Here is a 22,171-nt window from a genome sequence, read left to right on the forward strand (position 1 = left end):
CTTGAAACTTTCAAAGTATATACAGAAAATCCTTTCACTGGGATTCTCTGGAGTTCCAAATTTTCTGTTACTAAAAAGTGCAATGTTCAAACTGAGTAAGAAGAGTCCATTTTGGCTGTGACATGCTCTCCATGGGCAAATATTACCAAGGGCTTTTTCTTAAGTTATGGCAGATCCGAACTGTGGGAAAAAAATGCATTTTTTTTCAACTAGCAAAGCACAGAGTAATTCTTAAAGTGAGTGAAACCTTTTGTGCGGTCAACAGAAAACCTGGGAACATATGGACAAATAGAGTATTCTGGCTCTGAGTAAGCCGGATAGGAATTACTTCTTTGACAGGAAAAAGCTGGGGCTTTTATTTTGGTAGCAGCAAGGGAATAAAAAAGACTGGCCAAGGCAGGCATCTCCTGACAGGATTCCTGAAAGTGAGCATGCATAAACTGAATGGCATCCAAATCCCTACTGGGTCTGCTTCGTGAGCCAAACCACAACTTAGAGTCCCCAGCAGTTTCTCAGCAATTTTGGATGAGTTCTCAAACGGTTTTCTGTTTTCCCTAATCTAACACACCCTGTCATAAAGCAATATCCAACTACATGCTTTTGCCCATGGAATTTTATATAGTGCAGTTTTACCTCACAATTCTTCATGTCCTTAGAAAGCTTGAAGCCTTTCTTGCCATCGCAATAGCAGCTATAACTTCCTGGAGAGTTTACACAAAGTTGAGCACAAATATTTTCAGCACATTCATCAATATCTAGGAGGAATGGAAGTGTACAGAAGGAGATTTATTCAGAGAATTCATGGTATAGACTGAAAACAAACACATTAAATTAATGCAATAATGGACAAGATGCATTCTCCGGCGTAAGAAGAATACAGTAGGTGACTGCTGCTAACCTAACCTAATGCTAATGGATGTCTCCTATTTAAAATTTACAGTCTAGATACTTTCTGGGTGTATAAGCCCTAGTAATCTGATAGATGCCTTGTGTGCAGTGCTGGGGAAAATTTGGTCTGATTTGTGAGGCAGTAAAAAGCTGACCTGAAGGGTGGTGAATTAGTGGAAGAGACCTCCATAAATCACTACCGTTTATGGCAGAAATGCCATTCTGGGTCAGACCTCTTCCTTTCCCTGTAGATGGCATTCAAAGTTAGAGTATTAAGAGTATGTATGGCAAGTAGCTGGAGAAGGTACAGGCTTTATTCACATAAGGCCAAAATGATCTCTGAGGGCAAAATATTCCTTAAAATGACATACAGTAATCTCAAACTAAGTTTCAGGCAACATCTATTTGTGGAGACCTATCAAACTTGAGTAACAGCAAAATGCATCTGTGAATAAGCTAAACCATTTTCTATTTTGTAGGCTGTATGCAATAAATAATTTAGAAATGAAAGGTTGTGTGAAAGGCTTCTGTAGCTGTTACATTTCTAAAGAAACAAAATACAGCCAAAACTCACAAGTTCTGCTCAAGGTCCAGCCACATGCTATGTCAGCTTTTCTGCAGTGTGGTTGTGCGAGCTGTGAACTACAGGAGTCAAATGCAGTCCTTCTCGTGGTGTTCACGTAAGTCCCACCTCCTCCTGCTCATCTCCCATTCTACCCTCTGATCTCAGCGAGTTGCATTTCCCTTCTTTATATAGCCTTGTGATACCAAACTTTCATGTTCGCTCTTCATGTAGACTACTGAACAGTGACTGTTCTGAGTCACTGCTCCTCCAAAGTGATAGCTTACCTCTGCTCTACCAAGCTGAGAATCATCTCCTATCATGTAGCAAGCTGATGGAATATAACAGAGTGGTTTGGATATTTTTTTTTCTATTTTCCAAAAGTGAGTTCCAATGCCAGTTTGAACTAGCTCAGTGAGTTTGGGTATCTGCAGGATTGCAATGGCATGCTAGAAGCATATCAGGTGTCTCAGGTGTTCTACTACAGAAACCTAGTATTAACTCTGTAGTATGTTCAAGCTGTGCAGAACTCAACGTGGTATTTTTTAGCACTCTACAGCCAACTTCACCATCTCCCTTGCTTCTGTTTTGCTAAAAGAGAGTTCCTTTTCCTGGAAGGAAGGAGGTGAGGATCGGAACAGCGACAAGGTTCTTGTGGGGCGTTCTCTGCACGTGATTATGGTACTTTTAAAAACAGTGGATGCAGACCAACTGCTTTGCACGCTGTTCCATTGCCTATTCTAGGAGAATTCTCTGAGGATACGTTGGGTTTTAAAAACAAGTAGAAGACCTCAAATCTTTAACCAGCAAGTGCTGCCTGCCATGTTTGCCTGTTCTGAGGAAAGTTTTGATATATACTGGAAGAGATTTCCTGAGAAATTACTGGAAAGTTGATGACTGTGGCTTTTTGGATTGTTCGGGTTCTAACTGATCTTATGTAGGTAGCTGCAGAAAAGGCTACAAGCTCCTTCCCTCTGTTCATTCAAATGTGCATCCAAAACATCAGCTAAAAGGGTAAAACGAATTGCTTATATAGAAGTACAGTAATAATGTTTCTTCAGGTTGACTTGATGTTTTGCAGATGTTTTGTGCTGTTGCATTACCATAACTGGAATTACTTTTAAAAAAAATGAACGTACAAATTAAATTGTGTCTGAAATTACATAGTCTCTTCAGTGGAGAATGTTGGTCAGTTTTAAGTTTTATTTTTGGTCAGATTTGAGAAAGCTTCGCTACTAAAATGGTATACTCTGCATGTATATATACTTGTAGAAACTCCTGCAGGTATAAATTACCAACCCGCTGCTGATGGCTTAAGCCCTGTTTCATTCATTTTGGCCTTTGCCACCTGTAGTACTTAGAGGAATAAGATACTGGGGTGGGTTGCCACATTTAAGTGCTTATTTCAGAAGCTTGCCCCAACTTCTTTCTGTACGCCTGGGGCACAATGCTTACAAATCAGTCCTGCAGCAGTATTTCTGTCAATTGGTAGAACAAATTTTGCTAAGAGATTGACCCCTTCGTTTCCTCCGTTTATGCTTAGATGACCTCTCTATTGTTTGGCATGTGTACTCTTCCATTTAGTAAGAGTCAAAGTGTTTATGGCCTTGATGGGTTGCCTAACCTGATACAGATTGCAAGCTCAGCTTGGTGAAAGAGGTTCTGCTGTGAAAGCCACTTTGTAATAATTTCTGCTGACTGGCAATCTGATGTCCATTTAAAATTAAGACAGGCTACAAACAATGTGTTACAATGTCATCAGCTGCTTTTTTTTTTTTTTAGTTTTACTATATTTTCACATCCGATCAAACTTGCAAATGAGGCAATGATAAATTCCAAAATGTAGCCTACTCACACTGTGCTCTAGGTGAGAAGAATTCTTCCTCTGTCCTTCCTTACTCTGCCTGGTTTTAGAAAAGTATCTTTCATTCCCATTATGATCATTTTGGGATCTTAAAACCCACTTAAGTCTGAGGACATGGATGATGTTACAGAGGACAAGAAACAAAAAAAGCAATAGTGGAGATGTAAAAGGAAATGCGCCACTCAAAACCTCTTGAGAGGAATGGCAGCCAAGAGATTCTGAGGGGGAGCAAGACCCTGAACTGGAGTACTTTTTCAGAAGCACCTTTCTTTTCAGGCCCTGTATAGGGGTATGGCTCTGTATAGACATTTTAGGAGACTTGTTCTCTGTGAAAGATCTTGTACTCCTTTCAGTACATGAACACGTAGCAGTAGAAAAACAAAACTATAAGCACTGGATAATCAGCAGCATTAATGTAAATCTGCGTGTTGCATTCTCTGAAAGTAGGAGTTATTTCACGCATATTCCTTGGGCCAGAGCCTGTAGATAAACAGAGGCTTATGAAGGTATTATGAAAGCTTATTACACACTGCTTGACAGATAAATTTCTATCATTAAACCAATTACTCACAGACTTGCATCAGTCTGGGGTGTCAATTTCCATTACCGATATCAATCTACTGCTCAAAAGTAAGGTCTCCCTCTAGTGTGTACTAGAGCACCGAAGGGATAGGCAAGTTTCTTGCATAGGTACAAAATTCTCATTTCTCCGCAGGCGTTCTGGAATCCCTCATCAGTCCAAATGGCAGGATCTCACTGTGCAGAGCTAATTGCCCTGCTACAAAAATGCTGACTTGCACAGCGAGGTGGGGAGCAGGTTTTTTGGAGTTTTTTAAATCACATATGCTATAACTATCCTGCTTTTTTTCTTTCAAGATGTATTCAACATCTCTGCATTGTGCTATTCCAAAGGCTTCCCACAGATCTCTCCAAATGTCAGTCCCACATCATAAAACAGGCAGGAGAAGCTTCTCATATAAACTCATGATCCTGAGCAGCATGCTGGGTTCATACGGCTATTTTCAGTGGAAGCCTAAAATAATTTGCTGCTTTGGATGACTTGCTAAGGTATGATAAAATAAGCCACAAAGGAACTGCCAGTTGTGTCCTAGAAGGGGGTTGCTCTATACAACACTAGGGAAAAATGGTGATTTCCCCAGAGCATGGATGTGGATAAGCAGGGTTCTGAGCATGTTAATTCATGTGGGAAGGGGAAAGGCTAATTCCCCATCTCAAATTTTCAGACTATGGATTAATACCTGAAATACAGGCATACTCTGTGCTGTTTAACTTGTTGTTTCTTTAGGAGAAGATGCTTCTTTAGGAAAAGGAAGAGGGGTATGGGGTAAAGAGATGCAAAATATTTAGGTCATTCCTTAAAACATAGGCTTAGTTTGCCTCCTAGATGCTAACTGCAAGCCAGGCCCTTGTGGCACAATACGCATACTTCTTATTCCCTCTGCTACATTTTGTGTTAGGATGTTGAAAAGGTAGTCAGAAGAAGATAAACAGATTCTATATCTAAACTGGTGTGATTTCTGTGAAACAAACACTGTATTGTACAGATATCTTCCACTGATGGCATCTTCCAGAACGTGGGGATGAAAAACTACTGCAGCAACCTTCTCCTAAGAATCAGTGAAAAAAATATTTTCAATTCCTCTCTGTTGCATCTGCCATCATAGACATAAGTGTGTATAAATGTATGTAAAACTAATTTTTCTAGTAAGTGTGATTCAGTTTGGCCACCCACATGCAACATAACAATGAAAAGCTAATTTCTGTCTATCTGCACAATCTTGTCCTTAGATAGGATTTGGTGACTCACTTAATGTGGTCATAACGAGGTCTGAAAGCTTAGCAGCATTATCTTCCTTCCAGGAGGTAAGACATTGCTGCTTTTAATGTCTGCATCTGGCAACCTTCTGGGATCCCAATTTCAGAAAAAAAATAAATTCAATTATTTGATGCAACCCATGTATCTGCGGGGAATAGTGAGAGGGGAGGAAATGAGGTTAATTAGTGTGAGGTCTTTCTCATTCCAATGCATGTAAAAGGGACACAAAATTCTGTCAGTAACATTTTTAGTTCCATAGTAACTGGATAAAGAAGAGCAGAAGTCTGATTTTGTAATCTTTATCACTGTATGAAGTTTTGTCATCAGCAAGCTGAATGAAAAGGCATGGACCAAAAGATTCGTAACTACTTTTGACTCTTTTGGGGCAAGAACATAAAGGCAGTGTTTTAGTTAAAACTCGGTCACTGATATGTATTTCTGAAATGGGGGAAGTAAAAAATTGCATTCCGTAATAAAGCTTTAAGAGCTCATACATCTCTTCTATAACTGAAATTTAATTTCTGATGTATGTATTAAACATACAAAAAGTTTAATTGGCAGAGATAATTAAAATCTACTCTAGGACAATTCTGCAAATACTTTAAATACTTAAAAATGTTATTTTATAATGGTCTCTGTGATAATGGCTTCTTGCCACTTTACCACTAGCTATTGGTATTTTTCAACTTTGTTGTAATTGTTATACGACTTTTGTCTTAAGGTTCCTTCTTCCAGATTTTCACTTAAGAAAAGAATATTCTTAAGGAAAGACTCTTTTGGTGCAGCTGCTCCTTTCATAGTATTTTTCTAGATGTGGAAAAATGGTTTTCATTTCAAATATGGGATCCTTATAACAAATCTTTCATATGACTGTCATGCTGTCACTCCCAGCCTGGTACAGAGGTCAGTTCACCCTAAAGCTGTTATTTTCCAAAGTAACAGGATACCCCAGGGAAGGTTAGATGCCTGAATATCATTTTAAAAGGGATTCACTGACCCCCGTGGAAATTTCTTTCATGGACCTATCTGAAACATACAGACCTACAAAGCACAAAAGATTAAGCCCTTGGCTATGTGGATAAGGAGAAGCTTTTTAGGTTTTCCTCAAGTCAAATAGGTTAAGCATGGTTTTCATTTCTGGTAGTTGTGTCTTTCTAAGTCTTCCTAATTTTCTTACCTAGTTTGGAAATGGCAAATAACTACTATTTCTATTTGCTTTTACCATAACCTCACTTGAGTTAGGGATTTATATCAAAGTGTCTGACATCAAATATTCCATCCTTACGGGTGTAACCATGCTTGAAACAGACACTCTAGTTGTGTTCAGATCCCCAACACATTGCTCCAAGTTATCTGAAAGAAATATGCTAACTGGTTTGAGACATAACCATGCAAGAGTTCTGCACGGACAGAAAGTCTTCTCTGCTGAGACAAGAGACCTCCTATGAACTGAGAAAGTATCTGGCATACAACAGGACACAGGGGAGTATACCTTAACCCTCCAAGATCTGTGAGTAGGTCATGGCAGCATATAGCATGTATGTAGCACAGCCTGATCAACCCCCTAAAAGAACCAACACTTGAGTCATATTGCAATAGACAATATGAAGATTAGTAAAATACACCACTACAAGAGATGTTGGAGTTTGCTACAGCAATGAATTAAAAAATAAATAAACAAAAGATATACCTTCACAGTTCTTGGAAGTTGAATTATATGTGTAGCCTTCTGCACATTCACATTCATATTTCCCAGGGGTATTCTTACAGATAGCTGTCCCACAGATGTTTGGACGTAGCACACATTCATTTATATCTAGAAATACAAACAAGTTATTAAAAACAAATTGCTCGCTTGCACAACTTTTTATCCTGACCCCTATCCAAGATCATGAGAACTTGGACAGGGAACAGGGGATCGTGAAGAAGGCTGCCAAATTAGGTCTTTCTTCCTAGGTTTAACATGCTTTCACAGCAGTTTACCTACAGCAATAAAGATTTCCAGATGACTCTGAATAGCATTTATCTCCTCCTCACTGAAAAGTGATTTCTCTGCCTGCCTACCTTTCACATTCTCTTGTGTTTTTTGTGGATAACAGGAAAAGGGATACATGTCTAAAAAGGTAAAAGAGAAACACAGTCCACAAATTTCCTATAAAATAAGCAAGACCGCAAAATAAAAGCATATCTTAGAAAAAGACATGCAGAAAGACAAGAAGAGGTAATCCTATCAGATATTCCTACGTGCTACAATCAGTTCATCTCACAGTCTTCTTCTAATTGGCTATATTAACAGGTGTACAAGTCTCTCACTGTCCCTCCATCCCTCAAATCATTTTAGTATCCATCTTCAGTGTTGTTTCCAATTTTTCAATGTCATTTTCAAAATGCAGATTCTGCAACTGGAGGCAGCATATGGTATCAATCTTACTAAATGTCTTGTAGACAGAACAATATCAGTTTTCGGGAAGTACTTCAATTCCCACTTGTATGTGAAAAGATCATTTCAGTTTTCTCCATGGTTTTGTGGTGGTTGCAGAAACAACAGTGCACTGGGAGCGCAGGTTCTGCTACTTGCTTGCTGGACTCACAAAACCTTTTCTGGAGTCAAAGCTTCTACTTTTCTGCAGTTCTGATATGCACTCCAAATTCCTAAATGCATAATTTTGTGCCTGGATGTAATCCAGTTTATCAGATGACCTAAACAGCACTTTGGCTGCTTAGTCCTCACTCTAATTTACCAATTTGCCAGTCTTTGAATGATCACTACTCACATTTTTGCTTATGTCACTAGTGAAAACAGTGAACAGAGCTGGCCTTACCGTTAATTTTTGTAAAGCGCCACTAGAAATATCCCCATTAAATAATCATCTCACTGAGAAATATTTTTTGAGATCAGTTAGCTGGTTCTTCTACTTTGTATGTTACTTATTGATTCTATATAATGTTCATTCTTTTTAGCCAAGCATTGTGCTACACTGAAACTTTTGCAAAGAATTACACTGGCACCTAGACTCTTGCCTCTTTGAACCAAATTAAGACCTATAGTAATATATGTCTATCTTTTTTTTTTTTTTTAACACCAGCTTTTCCAGTATCTATCCAAGAATTGCTGAAAGGCTAACCAACTTATCTGCCTGCTCTTTTTGACACAACAGCTATCTCTGATTCTTCTGGAATTTCTCTTGAAACTATTCATTCACAAAAATATATCCACTAAAAGAGGCAACAGTGGAAGATATCCTCAAAGCCTAGTCTCTTAAATAATTTGATGTTATCCAAAACTGTTGGCATTGTTCAGCAATGAAATATATGATGTTAAAAATTAAGTGAGGTTGCACTTTTTCTAACTCTGCAGGAAGAATTGTTGCTTATGTTATTACATAACCTTATCTGGAATAGAAGGAAGCGTGGAGGTCATGGTCGATAGTACAGACACATTCCTGTAAGAAAAACATCATGCTGGCTGAGTACTTTTTTTCTTCTATGAAGAGCATTTTCAGATTTATTAATAGTTTCTTCTCCAATGAACTTACAAACTCCCAAAAGAAGAGCATCACAAATTAAGAGGAGATTCAGCCTGCACCACCATTTGCCAGACAGGATTTCTGTTGTAAGAGTGTTACCTGGTCCCACCAATTTAGATTCTTGTTTCAGCATGCTTAAAGGCTACGTGAAACTGGTTAGTGACTGAAACAAATACACCTTGGTAAGTAGTTAATGAGCCTAGATTTGCTCAGCTTTACACACCTCTTAGCAATGAAGCAGAATCTTGTATCTAGCTTTCCCCTGACCCTGGGTTGGTTTTGACCTATCGCAGTTCCTTGATCTGGTTCGCTACATGGTTACACAAATGCTTGTGGTGGTGTAAGGCAAGAGGTGGGATGAGTAGGCAGGTTGGATCAGGACTGCTTCTTTCAGAGGCAATGTTAGCTGCTGTTGACTCAGAGCACTTATGGAAGTACCAGCATAAATTCTTTCCTTTCTAGTTTACAAGCAATGTACTGTCACGTAACAATGTTCTCCTTAAGTCACTTCCTACCTCTGCAATCTTGTTTATTTGAATGCATAAAGTAACCATCTTCACATAAACAGCGGTAGCTTCCAGGTAAATTAGAACAGCGTTGGCTACAACCTCCATTTATGTTTTCACATTCATTTATATCTAGAAGGAAAACAAAATAAAAATTCATTAATTAAAGATTCATTCATTAATTCATTCATTAATTAAAGGGATTCATTAACCAACTGTATGTGTAGGTATTCTTAAACATCTGATACTATTCAATAATACTAGAACAACTGTAACTGTGTCCCTGAGAACTATCACCATAATGACAGTAGAGACTATACCTTCTTCACATTTCTCTCCTTGCCATCCTGGTTTACAGACACATGTATATTTGGCTTGTCCATCTATGCAGTCCTTATATCCATCTCTATGGCATGGCAGAGGGCTACACTGGTTTGAAATTTCTGCGGGAGGGAAAACATTGGAAATATTTGTTATTTGGATGATTTTATTCCTCAGTGGTCAGCTTAGTTGTCTTTTTGTCCTCTCACAGGAAACTTTCATAAGAAAGGAAAGAGTTTGACGCATGAGATCAAGCATATAACAACCTCCCTACTAATTCTGTTAGTAAAAATCAGCAAGTGTCAAAAATAAACAAAAAAAACCCACCATGACACACCGCACCTTCTAAAACTAATCCAGAGACAGTATCACCAACACTAGTACTTTTTCTTTGCCAAAGAGAAAAAACTAGAAAACAAATGGCTCACTAAACCATGTTAATCCCTGAAAGCTGTGACCAAATGTAGGCTTGATACTTCATTACATTTTAAGGACTTATTTCACTTTTTACAGAACTATACTCTGCTTCATTATCTCAGGAGTCTTAGCACAAATTTCAGTAGAAAAACCAAAGTTTGAAGAATACAAAGATCAATTTATTTTTTCAAGGGAGGTCATCTTCACAAAGAATCTTACGCCTCAGATGATGGCTGCAGCTGCGCAGGTTCTGTGGGCAGACTGGATACGCATTAGTGTCCAATACTGTCACCTTTCGCATATACTAATTTCATCGACAGGAACTGAAATTTGGTATGGAAAGAGCAATTGAGGACTCTTTATACATGCTGACATGCCCTCAGAAAGTAAAGCTCAAATCAGTTTGTGGCGCACAACAAAATTCACTTTTTTGCTCTACTCAAAATACATAAATGTCTTTTAACTTTTCCCACCGTTTTCATAATCTTACATCAGCATGCCATGTAAGGTATCTTTGTATTTAGTTTTCCAGGGTTTTATGGTAGATTTATGGATTCTTTTTCCGGCAGGCCTCCAAAAATTACATATATCTTGTTTTTACTTTAGAGTTAGGTTCTTATAAAGCTCTAAAATGTCTTTTTTTTGAAAAAGTAGTGTCCTGCCAGAACATTCATGGCAGAATTAAAAGAAGGAAGGATTTTGTGAAGTTCAGATTCAGAAAAGTGAAATGAAAGGTCAGTGTTCCTGTAGACGTAAACCTACAGCGATTCTGTATATAAGGCTCCAATGGATTCCTTGAATCTTTTTTACTGTATTCAAAAGAACCGGGACCCATATTAATAATATGTATACCCTTCTGTTACAAAGAAAGCTTAATGAAATCTGTTGTTACTTTATCTGTCAATTAAATCTAGTTGTAATTAGATTCTGTTGCAAGTAAATCCAAAACCCCAGAGGCCAGCCAAGCTCCAAAAGTATACCGCATCTCATGATAGCAGTTGCACGACATGTAGTATTTGTTTTGCAAATCACAGAACTCCAGTTACAGGTGCAGATGGACAGGCACAGAAGAAATAAAAATTATGGGCTTGATGTATGGCTAATTCATGGCAATTACCAAATGTCAGTTCTGGAAGTGCCTACGCTTTTTCCTCTTTCTTGTTCCTTCATTGCTTTTGTAGGTTCAAGAACAAGCATGTGAACTAAGCTTGGTATAAGCAAAGCATTATGTAAATAATAGAAAGTGGAAGCTGACCCTCAGCATGCGCAACCAAGGAAAAGAACTGAGTGGAAAAGTTTCTGAGCAAAAGGCACTGGGGGCATGTGAGAGAGTGATCTGAAAAAGACAATGGGTTGGACTGGCAGTGCCAAATAGGATTTGATGGAGTGGGGTGAATTAAGTGCATAAAAAGAGAGAACTGGGGAAGACGAGAAAAGGAGAACCAGTGAAATACACTGGAGAAGGAACACAAAAATGGATGGATAGTAATGGATAGACAAAGAGATAATGTCCACAGATGAAGGATTAATGTGCTACAGAAGGGACAGTAATGTAGCAGTCATTTGTTCTGAAAAGAGGCCTGGTGTTCCTCTTTTCCCAACTGGGATGCTTTCTTCTGACCTACGATCCAGCGATGCTCTTTGAGAAACCTCTGTGGCAACGGCTAACTGTTAGAAGAACTACTCAGCCTACAGTGGAAGGGTAGGTGGCCAGGAATGTGTGGAGGTACCTCTATCCTCTGCCACTCAGAGTATCTGATACCCATGAAATGTGTCACGGTGAACGGTGTGAATATTAAATACAGAGATTTTTAAGAGCTTATTTTCAAATGAAGTTACAGGTGTGCAGAATTATGTGATATAGATGTTTAGGCACTCAAAAATGCAGCTTAGATAGCTGCTTGGATCAGAAATGTGTAAGAGAAGATCTGTGAAAATTTTCCTTTTCCTTCCCAAATGGGATAAAAATGTCAAAATATTCCATAATTTTTAATCATTTATCCAGAAATGTCAGTGTTTGTGAATCTAAAATATATCATTTAGACAAATATGAAAATAGTTAAGTTATTTTTTGTTAAGTTTGTATTGTCATTGTTTGCTTAGTTTTTCACCTTGAGAAGATTACTATAAACTAATTATTATATTATAGTTATTTAATTTTGATTAGGAAAATCAGATCATTTTGAAAATACAAAAAAATGAATAAATTCAAAAAGAAAGTCAAAACTTTCAAAATTAAAAAGTCTGTGGGTATCAGTATCACAAAAAGTTTGTCTCAGTGAAAACATGATTTAAAAAAAAAATCATTATATATTCTTAATGGGAATTTTAAATCCCACTTACTTTCTCAGCAGTAAATCCCTTCCTGAAAAGCTCTGCCTAAACTTCTTTGAATACTCAAGCCTTCGAGAACTTTGAAATTTTTACGCATAATCTTCTTACTTCTCCTTTTTCCTGATGACTGACCAGTAGTAACAGTTTGTTTCGTTTGATTTTTATAATGTGAACCCAAAGAGAGAAATAAAATGAGTATCAAGTAAACTAGTTGTTCTCACTGAGAAATGGTTAGTAATACAGAAACACTGCACATCCACAGAACTCTGCTAACTCCATTCCTCCCAAGACCTCTAATGAGAGTGAGAAAGACGGAGAAGATGAATGGGAGTCCATTTTAGTCTGTGACAGCAGGCACGTTGGCCAAGTGATCTGGAAAATATGTTCACCCATGACCGTGTGCAGTGTAATTATTAAGGATTTCTTTTTTGTTCTCAGCTGCTTTCAATTACAAAAACAGGGTCAGACGCTTTAGGGTAAGTATGTATATTCAAACTAACTGAAAACTCTTTTGACGTAACCAAGCTCTTACAGTTTAAGAACTGTAGAGAGATGTTTCTATTGCAACAAGTAGGGAATATGGTACCGATTGCTTCCTGTGAATTTATTAGAAAATATACTATTCACACTGTATTTGTGAATGTATAATCTTAAAAACTACATGTTTGAGCAACACCACAGATTTCATGTTTTATGACGTTATGTCTAGAGTCAAGACGACTGTGTCTTCTACCTAACGTTTGAATTCTTCAGCTGGCAATGTTACCCACTTCAGGAAGTGCCATACTTTAACTATAGGCCAAAGAGTGGTACAGAGGAGAATTAAGCAGAAGGTCTGTTCCCTTAACTGACAAAACAGGATCAGCTAAATGTGAACAGTCATGCACAATTATTAAAGACTCTGGTATTGTGCACAGGACATAGTAGGGGGTGGCAGTGGCCTGAGGCAGCAAATTCTCCTATGCTTCTAGAAGAGCTTTACAAACGGGAGCATTTTGCAATTAATTATGTTTCTTTTCCAGAGCACAGTTAAAAACACTTACTTACACCTTTTACTCTGAAAATGCTGTCTCACTTAGTTGTTTTTATGTGAATTTCTGTTCCAGGTAATTGTGCTTGCCTGAGTTAAACAGAGATTTGTTTCTTTTTCTGCCTGTGTGAATAGCTTTCTAGCCAAGCAAGTGCATATACTTAGGTCTGAGTGCAGCAGGTGAAGTATACAAAAGCAGTGCTTACCATTGACACAAGCCCTCAGGTCAGCCGGAGAATCTGGAGTACTTGCAATAACCCTGAAAATCCCTGCTCGATGGGAGGCAAGGCAGCCTGCAAATGCAAACCCACACAATCTGCTTATGCTACAAACACTCATTTAGACTGAAATTACAACAGCTTATGCACAGCATCTTCAAAGAGTCTGTTCTCACAGCTTGAGTTAGAAAAACTGTCTGGGCATATTATGGACAGCTGATCACAAACCCACCTTATGAACGTCTCTGCTGGGATCTAAGCACACAGAACTGCCTAGGAGCTACTATGCATTACAATTAGCAAAGAAATCATTCAAGCTCTATGGCTAGAACAACAAAAGTGGTATTACAAATAAGAAGAGCAGTGAACGATATACCAGAATTGTACTTACTTAAATATTTGGGATAAAAATACTCCTGCAGAGAGAAAAGAAAAGTAAACAATAAGAGAAATCTGATTTGGTTTAAGGTAGAATTATAACAAGTTATATCACTGAACACATTCTAAAATGTATATTTATTATAACTATAACAGAAGTAAAAAAGAAAATCACTTTGATTCATAAAATATAGACAACTTGACCTATATCAGCACTGTTTAAGTTAGGACAGCGATATTTATTAAACAGGCCTCTGAGTCACTAGTGGAGGGAAGATTAAGGTCCTCACTGAATTTCATTTCGCTCCATGAGACGTTCAAAGTGAAGGCAGTGAAAATGAACTAGGTGTCGAAATGAATGATTGTTTGATGAATGTGAATGATTGTTTGAAAACAATCTTTCTGGATGGGTGTTGTCCAATGTTAGTCTTACTACAGTAACAGCCTCCTTTTTTCCATTACTGCCCCTCACTACCCTGAAGTAATATGTTGAACATCTCATATGTAACTCATTTAAAAGAAAACGAAGTGTTACTAAAATAGAAATAGTTAAAAACAGCTGATGGTTGATTATGAGGTAAGATGTAGTCCTAACAATCAGTATATCCACACACATGCAATGCTATCAAAGACAGAACATGGAATTGATGCATAGTTTGCAAAATAAAAATTCATTTTAACCATACATACTTTATAAGTAATATCTATTTTATCATACAAAGCTGAATAAAATATGCCTAATATTAAATAATGTGCAGTGGGAATGCACTGAGGAGCAGCGTTCTCACCACTAGAAAAAAGCTTACAGTAAAACGTCCGATCCCTTCACTAAAAGGGCTGCATTGTCATGCATCCTCTGTGTAAAATTTTAATTGAAGCCAACAGGCTTCCCCCATGTGGAATGTTTGCAGACAACAGTGATCTAAAATTGGTGATCCGTATTTTAAAATAATATCTACTTAGCTAGCCTCTGTTCTTATACGGTCTTCATTATTAATTGTGCAGGTTCTGTACACAAGAGTATCACACTAGTTCTTGCTCTGTGTTTGGTTTTTGTTTAAGCTTTGCAGTGTAAATTCTATGTGCTGCAACCCCTTCCCTCTGCAAAAACTTCTACCTTCCTCACAGATATCCATCAGATACTTACAGTTTCAGGATTATTCTCAAAGATTTCCCTGGCTTCTTCTTTATTGCATAATTCTTCAATGCATTCTCTTTCTAAATTTCCCTTCTTACTTTCTTCCATAAAAGAATTTGCTCGACGTTTCCTCACCAGGAACTCTGAGGCATACTGCTGGGATAAAACTTTGCAGAAACAAAGGAGTGTAGTTGTTTGTTTATTTTTAACAGCTGAAAAATGCTATGAATACTGACCAAATGTGAGCGTATAACACAAAATCTGAACTAAATGCATAGTCATGGTGTGGCTCTTTGCCATAATTTTAGAAAAATGTGGGCAAGAAGGAGAAGCATTCCAGGATTCTGTTTTCTGTATGTGTACTAGCTGTTCTTGACCAAAAGAAAAGAATCTGAAGTGACCAAAAAAGTTTGTGCAGTGCTATACCTGAAGTATAGTTTAAATGTCATATGCAGGGAAAAGCTTTTTTTTAGCCATGGATGTGTGAGGTATGTGACTGAGAGGCAAGTGCAATGCTGTGAAGCTTCTTTTGAGTTACCTGTTTCAGTGATCTAGAAGTAAATACTCAGATCTCATTTATTATTATATTATTATGTGAGACTAAAAATATGTCTTATAAAATCAAGCCATCTGATACTTGTAATCATCATACATGTCATTTTATTCTTCAGAACCGTGAAGTATAGGACAAAACAAAAGGCAAGAATTTTTTCTGAGAAACAGCAAGCTATATAACATATATATATACATTTACATTTTACAAAGATAAAATAGAATCCTAGCTATTTTTTTATTATTTTATGGCCATCATGTTGCGTGTCATTGTTTCATTTTCATGTATCTTGTTACTGCTATTTTATCGACCCTTATGCAAATGACGAGCAAAGAAGTGAGTTGGGGAAATGATATAAGAATGAAAGGTTTCCATTTACACTCAGCACTTTGCCTCTGGCCTTTAATTTGTACAGCACACAATACTACAGGAACAGCAACTACATCAGACTGAGGAATCATTGCCTCATTGGTTTTGTTTTATTTTTGGACATTCCTTGGGATCAAGAGAAGAATGTATGAGCACGGTTGGAAAAAATCCAGCTCATAGGGTTAAGGAGCATGGCTGACATATGTCAACAAAAGAGCACCACACTTCTACACCTGGCTTTCCTTTATCAGCATTCACACCATTTAACTTCTCAGACTAGCATGACTGTGTAAGGGTCATGACACCTGCAGTGCAAGCCAGATACGAGGTACATAAATATTCATCACTAGTCTATGAAGAAGATGATCAATTCAAGCAGACGGTCAATTCTGTCTTGTTTGTGAATACATAATACCTCAAAGCCGGAGCACCTTTGTGAGGCACACCAGCAGTCAAGTCCCACTGTCTGTGCGCTACTCAACAGTTCAACAGCAAAGAAAAATATATTTATAAAGCTTATCAGAAAGAGCAGCTAAAGAGGCCTAAAACTTCAAGCCTGGATAAGTCTTAGTGTAACTGAAACCATACTGCCCTAAATACAATATTAAAGCAGTCTATTAAATGACAGAAGTCCTCCGAACTGTTGGATACCGACCTGAAGAAATCTTTCTGTGACAGCCCCCTAAATTTATTTGAGGTGAAATAAGCTAGTTGTCTTCAAATTGGCCTACTAACGTCCTGAAGCACTCCTTGATCTCAGAGAGCAAACAGCAAGTTGCTTGGAAATGCAAGAAGAGAAAGGTCTGCTTGTGCACTTCCCCACTGCTAAGCATTTGAGCAGAAACAGTCTAGTCTTCCAGTGTTCATTTCTTCTAATATATATAGATCTACCTGCTGGTCTTACTGAAGAGTGAAAAGAACTGTAAGATGAAAATTCATCCACGAAAAAACTGTTCAGAGAAAGAAAAATCTCATCTTACTTTCTGGGCCCCCACTCCCAGAATTATATTCTAGGCACAAAAGAATTGATTCAAACTTGCTTTCTTCATCTACTGTTTGCCAATTTCATAGCTCTTAAGATACGTCATATCCACATCTCAAGGGCTCTTTAATAATTTTAGGAGACTGACTTGGAGAGGCAAGAAATTGGAAACTGCTGCCAACTCTAGACTTCCCAGATCTTTTCTCTGTCAATCTGTGAGACCACAACTAACACATCACCTGATGGGAGATGGGCAAAAAGCGTGGGGAGATTGCAGGACAAGAAGGGCCACACAAGAGCTCTTCTGAGCTCTAAGCCATACTGTAAAGCATACACAGAAAAATGTTTTGTTAACTGTAGAACATTTTAATACTTTGAAAAGCAGTATTTTTTCACCAACTGTTGGTAGCAGTGTTGGTTTTTTATTGAATTCACAGAAGTGGTATGTTTTTGTCATTACATAAAAGCAGACTAATAAGAACGACCCTGCAGGTCCATCTGTTCTGAAATAACAGGAATGATAAAAAATAATAAAATTGTGTAAAGCGAGAGTAAACCTAAGACTGCAGTACAAAGCCCTGCTAGAACGGCTCAAGACTTATAAAATTCAAATGGCTATGATTAGGCTGACAGAAACAAGCTTTCATCACTGTATGTGACTGTGAAAGGGAGAGTATGTATGCAAGCAGAAAAACTCTTCTGCTGGTTTTGTTTACATTGCTGTACTATCAGTGCAGCTATGCTGATAGAGCTTTGAGGCGGAGGCTCTGTGATGCAGATGAGGCGTAACTCACAGCTGACTTTTAACAATCCTATATTTTGACGTTTAGCTATATCATTCTTATTTTCATATTTTTTTTCTGTAAATAAGTTTTAAGAAAATCCCAAATAAGTGTAATGTTCTTGGGGATGTCAGATCTCTGCCTGCCTCATGTCTTGAACACAGTGAAGTAATGACAATAGGTCTATTCACCTACCTCACAGCAGCCTGCTCTTAAACTGTAATTTCCTGTGACTGTGACTTTTGGGTTTAAATAAGATCTCTTATGTAACTCAGCATAACTTCCATATTTTTATACTTCAGTACTCACGCACAGAAAATATTAGTTTCTTTACTCAACTGGTCTTTGCTTAGAAGGATTCTGATAGGGCTTTTATTAAAAAAAAAAAAAAATCCTCACTGCTACTGCTGCCAGTTTGATCCCTGCTAAAGCAGATGCTAAAACAGTTAACCCTCAACACAGCGTGTTTCATTTAATTATCACTGAAGCCCCAAAGAAACCCTCTCTATAATTTTAATAGATATTGTATAAACATTGTGTAATGATTATTTATCAAGCAGCTGTTTAGAAGTAATGCTATACCAAAGGAAAAAAAATGGCGGGTTGAGAGTCAGTGGTACCTTATAGCTGTTCTGTGATGCAGATACAACTTGTGCCTCAGAGGATACCAACCCAAATAAAGCTGCACTACCTTGCAGACTTGATATCTGAACCCACTGGAGTAACAACTTTTTCCCATCTTCAGACAAAGTAAATCCTGCCTTTTTTTTTCCCACACCTAGTTCTTCCTGAAAGGTGAGCGAAAAGATGCCTATTTATATTAGCATGCACGTATGTATCCATGCATGTATGTGTGTTTACCCCATGCACTTATTTTGGTTCTTCCTTTGAAATATTACCCAAAATATCTGGAAAAAAGTAGCAAATATTATGGTTTTGAACAATTTAACTGTTTATCCTGTTCTCTAATCGTTAATACCAATTAACAAAGATAGCGCTTGCTCTCAGAAGTTTACAGACTAATGGTCTGATGCTGCAATAGGATCTGTATCGGACATAGATTTCACATGGAGGTCTGGACATTGGTTAGTCTATCCACAGAGATCAGGTGACTGCAGGTTAGAGGGCTATAACACAGATGTGCAGATTCCAAGACCTTCATTATCATGCATATGCTTAGAGTACTTGTTAAAGTTTTCAAAATTTACATCTGAGTGCTTGATACTGCAAACTTAATTTAAAAAGACCTTTTAAGGTAAAAGAAAACTAATATGTAGTTTCTGCAGGGTTACTAAGACTCTCTTATTTACTTTTTCCTAACGTATTAGAAGACTTTTCATGAACTTAACATACCACAGATCTAAACTGGCAACAGGAACGTTTATGAAGCTTGCAACTAATCCTGTGATGCTCACTGCTGCAGATTATTACTGAGAAAAATTGTTTAGTTTAAAACTGATTAGCTATTTATATGAAAAGGAATAGCATAAGTCTTTCAGATGCAATAAAGCCTGAAGTGTTTGCCCATCTTTGTGTTTCAGGGCATAAACTGAAAGGCTATCGCAGAGAGGGAAATTCCCTTTATGATTATGGCACAAGCTGCATTGTTAAGGACCTGTTTTCTTTTTTTTCCTTCCAGAAATCCCTGGCATAGCTCAGAGCCAGAGACAGGAAACTCAACTAGAGATAGGAAACTGGACTAGATGGACCACAGAAATTCTGCAGTTTCTGCTTTTTCAGTTTGTAAAAAAGAAAACTGATAATGTGTGGAGGGAAGACAGAACAGAAAACGTGAAGAAAACAGAAGGACATGAAGAAAAAGATTTATTTTTAGGGCCTGTTCAGAAATAAGTTGCAACATGAACTTTCATCTTTCCATGCTGTTGCCTTCACAGTCAGAATCCCTATCATTCAAACAGAAGCCTGAATGGTAAACATTAGTTTTTCCTTCTGCCTGTTTAATCATTAGTAAAGCAGGTCAGAAACAGGCTTACTTTCTTTGCGCTCTAATTCTGCTAGTTCCAGACGCACATTGGCTTCTTTTAGCACTCAGCGCCAAGAACGTAGTCTTGAAACGAAGTTAAATTTTGCTTTATTTGCATGTGATAGCACGCAGTTCTTACCTGACTGCATTCGCATGTCTGAAGCCTACCAAGAGAGTCGGGGCTGTTTGCCTGGACTTCACAATAACGGCACTCTCCTGAGACCGCGATCCTCTGACTATTTTTCTTCTAAGTGAACCAGGCACTACGTGGTGACAACCCTTTCCCCTAAGTTGCACAGCTGTATTTTGGCTGCAAAACAGCTTCAGGGCCGTGAAGTCACAGCTGAGCCGCCCCGAGGGTAACCGCAGCCGGTGAGAAAACAAAAACGAGCGACGAGGGCGAACGCGAGGCGGCACCGAGGCAGGACGCGCTGCCCGCCCGCCCGCAGCCGGCGGCGGCCCCCTCCCCCCATCTCGGGGCACCCCCTTCCCGTCGGGGCTGCGGCGGCCGCCCTCGCCCCCGGCCGCCCGGGCAGCTCGCCGCGACGCCCCGCGCCCCCACGCCCTGGGACCGGCCGTTGGGCGCGCGCGCGCGGGGCGCTAACGGCTGCCGCCCGCGCGCCGCGGCCCTGGTCGCGCGCCCCCCCTCCGCCCCCCCACTCACAGGTCGCGGCCTCCGCCAGGGCGACGGCCACCGCCAGGCCGGCGAGCAGCGGCAGGCCCCGCCGGCCCCGCGGCCTCATCGCGAGCGGTAGGCGGGCGGCCGGGCCGGGAGCGGGCACGGCGCCGTGGCTGCGCTGCGGCTCCTTTGCGGGGCGGCCCGGCCGGGCCGGCCCCTGGGGGCGGGAGGGAGGGGCGGCGGGCGGGCGGGCGGGGGCGAGGGAGGCCGGACCGCCTGCCAGCGCCGGGCCGTGTCCGAGCGGCGCTGTCCTGCGCGAGGGTCAGCAGGGCCCCGGCCAGCGCCGGCGGGTTGCGCCGGGGGGCGGCCGCGGGGACAGCGACGCGGCGCACACGGAGGCCGCCCCCGGCGCCCCGCCGCTCTAGGCACGGCGAGCCGGCGCCCGTAAAGCAGGGAGGCCCCTGCGGCAGCAGGAGAGCACGGAGCGGGCGGAGCGGCGCGGCGGCAGCGACCGTTACTGTAGGATCGTCGCCGCTTCCCCCCAGCGCTCGCGCCTTTGTTTACTTCGGGCGGGGGGAGGGGGGCGGGCGTTCCGTGCGCGCCCCTTTGGCAACTGATTGGTTGTTGCCCCGCGGCCGTCGAGGAAGCCGCCCGCTCCTATTGGCTAACCGCGGGCCTGCCTCCTCTCTCCTCGCCTCCCGTGTGTTCGCGTCCGTCGCCTTCGCGCGCCGCTGGTGCTAACAATTTTGTCCTCTCCCCTTTCCCGTTAGCGGTAACCAGGGGTTACTGGCCTGGTTACGCGTCCCTACTGCCTCAGAGATCTCGGCTTCGGCCAATGGGCGCCTTCGCGTGACCCGGGCGCCGGCCACGTGACTCCCGCGCGGCTGCGTGGGGCCCGGCTCCGCGGAGCCGAGCGGTGCGGAGCGCCGCGGCCGCCGCCCCCTCTCCCCCCTCCCCTTCCCCGGCCTTCGGCCGCGGCCGCCGGTCGCCCACGGCAAGCCGGGTCCCAGGTCGCGCCCGCCCACCCGCCGCCGTGGCCGTGGCCCGGGCGGGCTGCGCGTTCTCATCGCCTCGGCCCTGCGCGGAGGGAGCGGTAACGGTCACTGCGCGCGCTGTAGGGAGGGGGCGCGCGCAGACAGCAGCGGCGGCGGCCGTCGAGGGGCTGCCCGGGGCTGGGGGGTGGGGGGGACGCGGCCTGCGGCCGCTCGTAAGAGACGGCGATCTGTTGCGGCCTGTTTTTTCAGAAGCGCCGTGTGTGCCGGGCTTCCTTGCGATGGAAGCAGATAAGCTTATTGATCAGATGACTTTGGATGTTGAACTTGTTGGTACCACAGTACTTTGGATCACATAGCATACAGAATGCTAAGTGGGACTTGATCTCATCCGTGATGTTAAGAGTTAACGCAGTTATCTATTGTATTTTTCTTGGTTTCCGTAGTGTACTTTTTCAGTTCTTTTTCCCAAAAATAGGATGCTGGACCTGTTCTTGCTTCCTGACGCTAGTGCTGACTTGCTATGTATTTGACATAGTAGCTTAAGTACACAGTTCTATAGATTTGAGCTTGTGGCATGCTGATTTCACTTTGTCTCTACAAACATATGTCAGAGTTCAAGTTGAGAAGATTAATGTCTGCAACAACATCTGTATGTTACTAATGCAACATATACAATTCATATAGTATAGCTATGCTCCATACATGTTTCAGCGATCAATGGATATTTTTTATCGCTAGTTCAATGCAGCCTCTACACAATACAGTGTAATGATAGAGAATAACAAAGTGTGATTCCCTTCCCTGCCATTACTTCCTCAGCAGTAAGACAGTGCTTGCCTTCTATATGTGGCGTGTTCTGGAGGAATT

General features: G+C 40.7%; 2 protein-coding genes across 11 annotated transcripts in view; one reads left to right on the forward strand and one right to left on the reverse strand.

Moving 5' to 3' along the window:
- PROS1 (protein S) overlaps positions 1-20,506 on the reverse strand; it is a 35,911-nt gene extending 15,405 nt beyond the window's left edge. The window contains exons 1-8 of one of the 2 annotated variants that reach the window (XM_068909051.1): positions 20,355-20,506; positions 15,030-15,187; positions 13,896-13,920; positions 13,493-13,579; positions 9,505-9,627; positions 9,194-9,316; positions 6,842-6,967; positions 634-755 (exon numbers count right to left, since the gene is read on the reverse strand). In XM_068909051.1, coding sequence (XP_068765152.1) covers positions 634-755; positions 6,842-6,967; positions 9,194-9,316; positions 9,505-9,627; positions 13,493-13,579; positions 13,896-13,920; positions 15,030-15,187; positions 20,355-20,433 — 843 coding nt within the window. In that variant the 5' untranslated portion in view covers positions 20,434-20,506. Of the gene's footprint in view, positions 1-633; positions 756-6,841; positions 6,968-9,193; positions 9,317-9,504; positions 9,628-13,492; positions 13,580-13,895; positions 13,921-15,029; positions 15,188-19,829; positions 19,969-20,354 lie in introns of those variants that run through there. The other variant, XM_009675033.2, reaches the window with a different exon arrangement.
- The window catches only part of ARL13B (ARF like GTPase 13B), a 53,706-nt gene continuing 51,264 nt past the window's right edge, over positions 19,730-22,171 (forward strand). For 2 of the 9 annotated variants that reach the window (XM_068909115.1, XM_068909107.1), the window contains exon 1: positions 21,181-21,402. The gene's annotated coding sequence lies outside the window, so the exon portion shown is untranslated. Of the gene's footprint in view, positions 20,063-20,345; positions 20,442-20,743; positions 20,829-21,165; positions 21,403-22,171 lie in introns of those variants that run through there. The other 7 variants (XM_009675041.2, XM_068909080.1, XM_068909138.1 and 4 more) reach the window with 7 other exon arrangements.

The sequence above is a fragment of the Struthio camelus genome, chromosome 1 (assembly GCF_040807025.1).
Source record: "Struthio camelus isolate bStrCam1 chromosome 1, bStrCam1.hap1, whole genome shotgun sequence".
In the NCBI taxonomy this organism is placed as follows: Eukaryota; Metazoa; Chordata; class Aves; order Struthioniformes; family Struthionidae; genus Struthio; species Struthio camelus.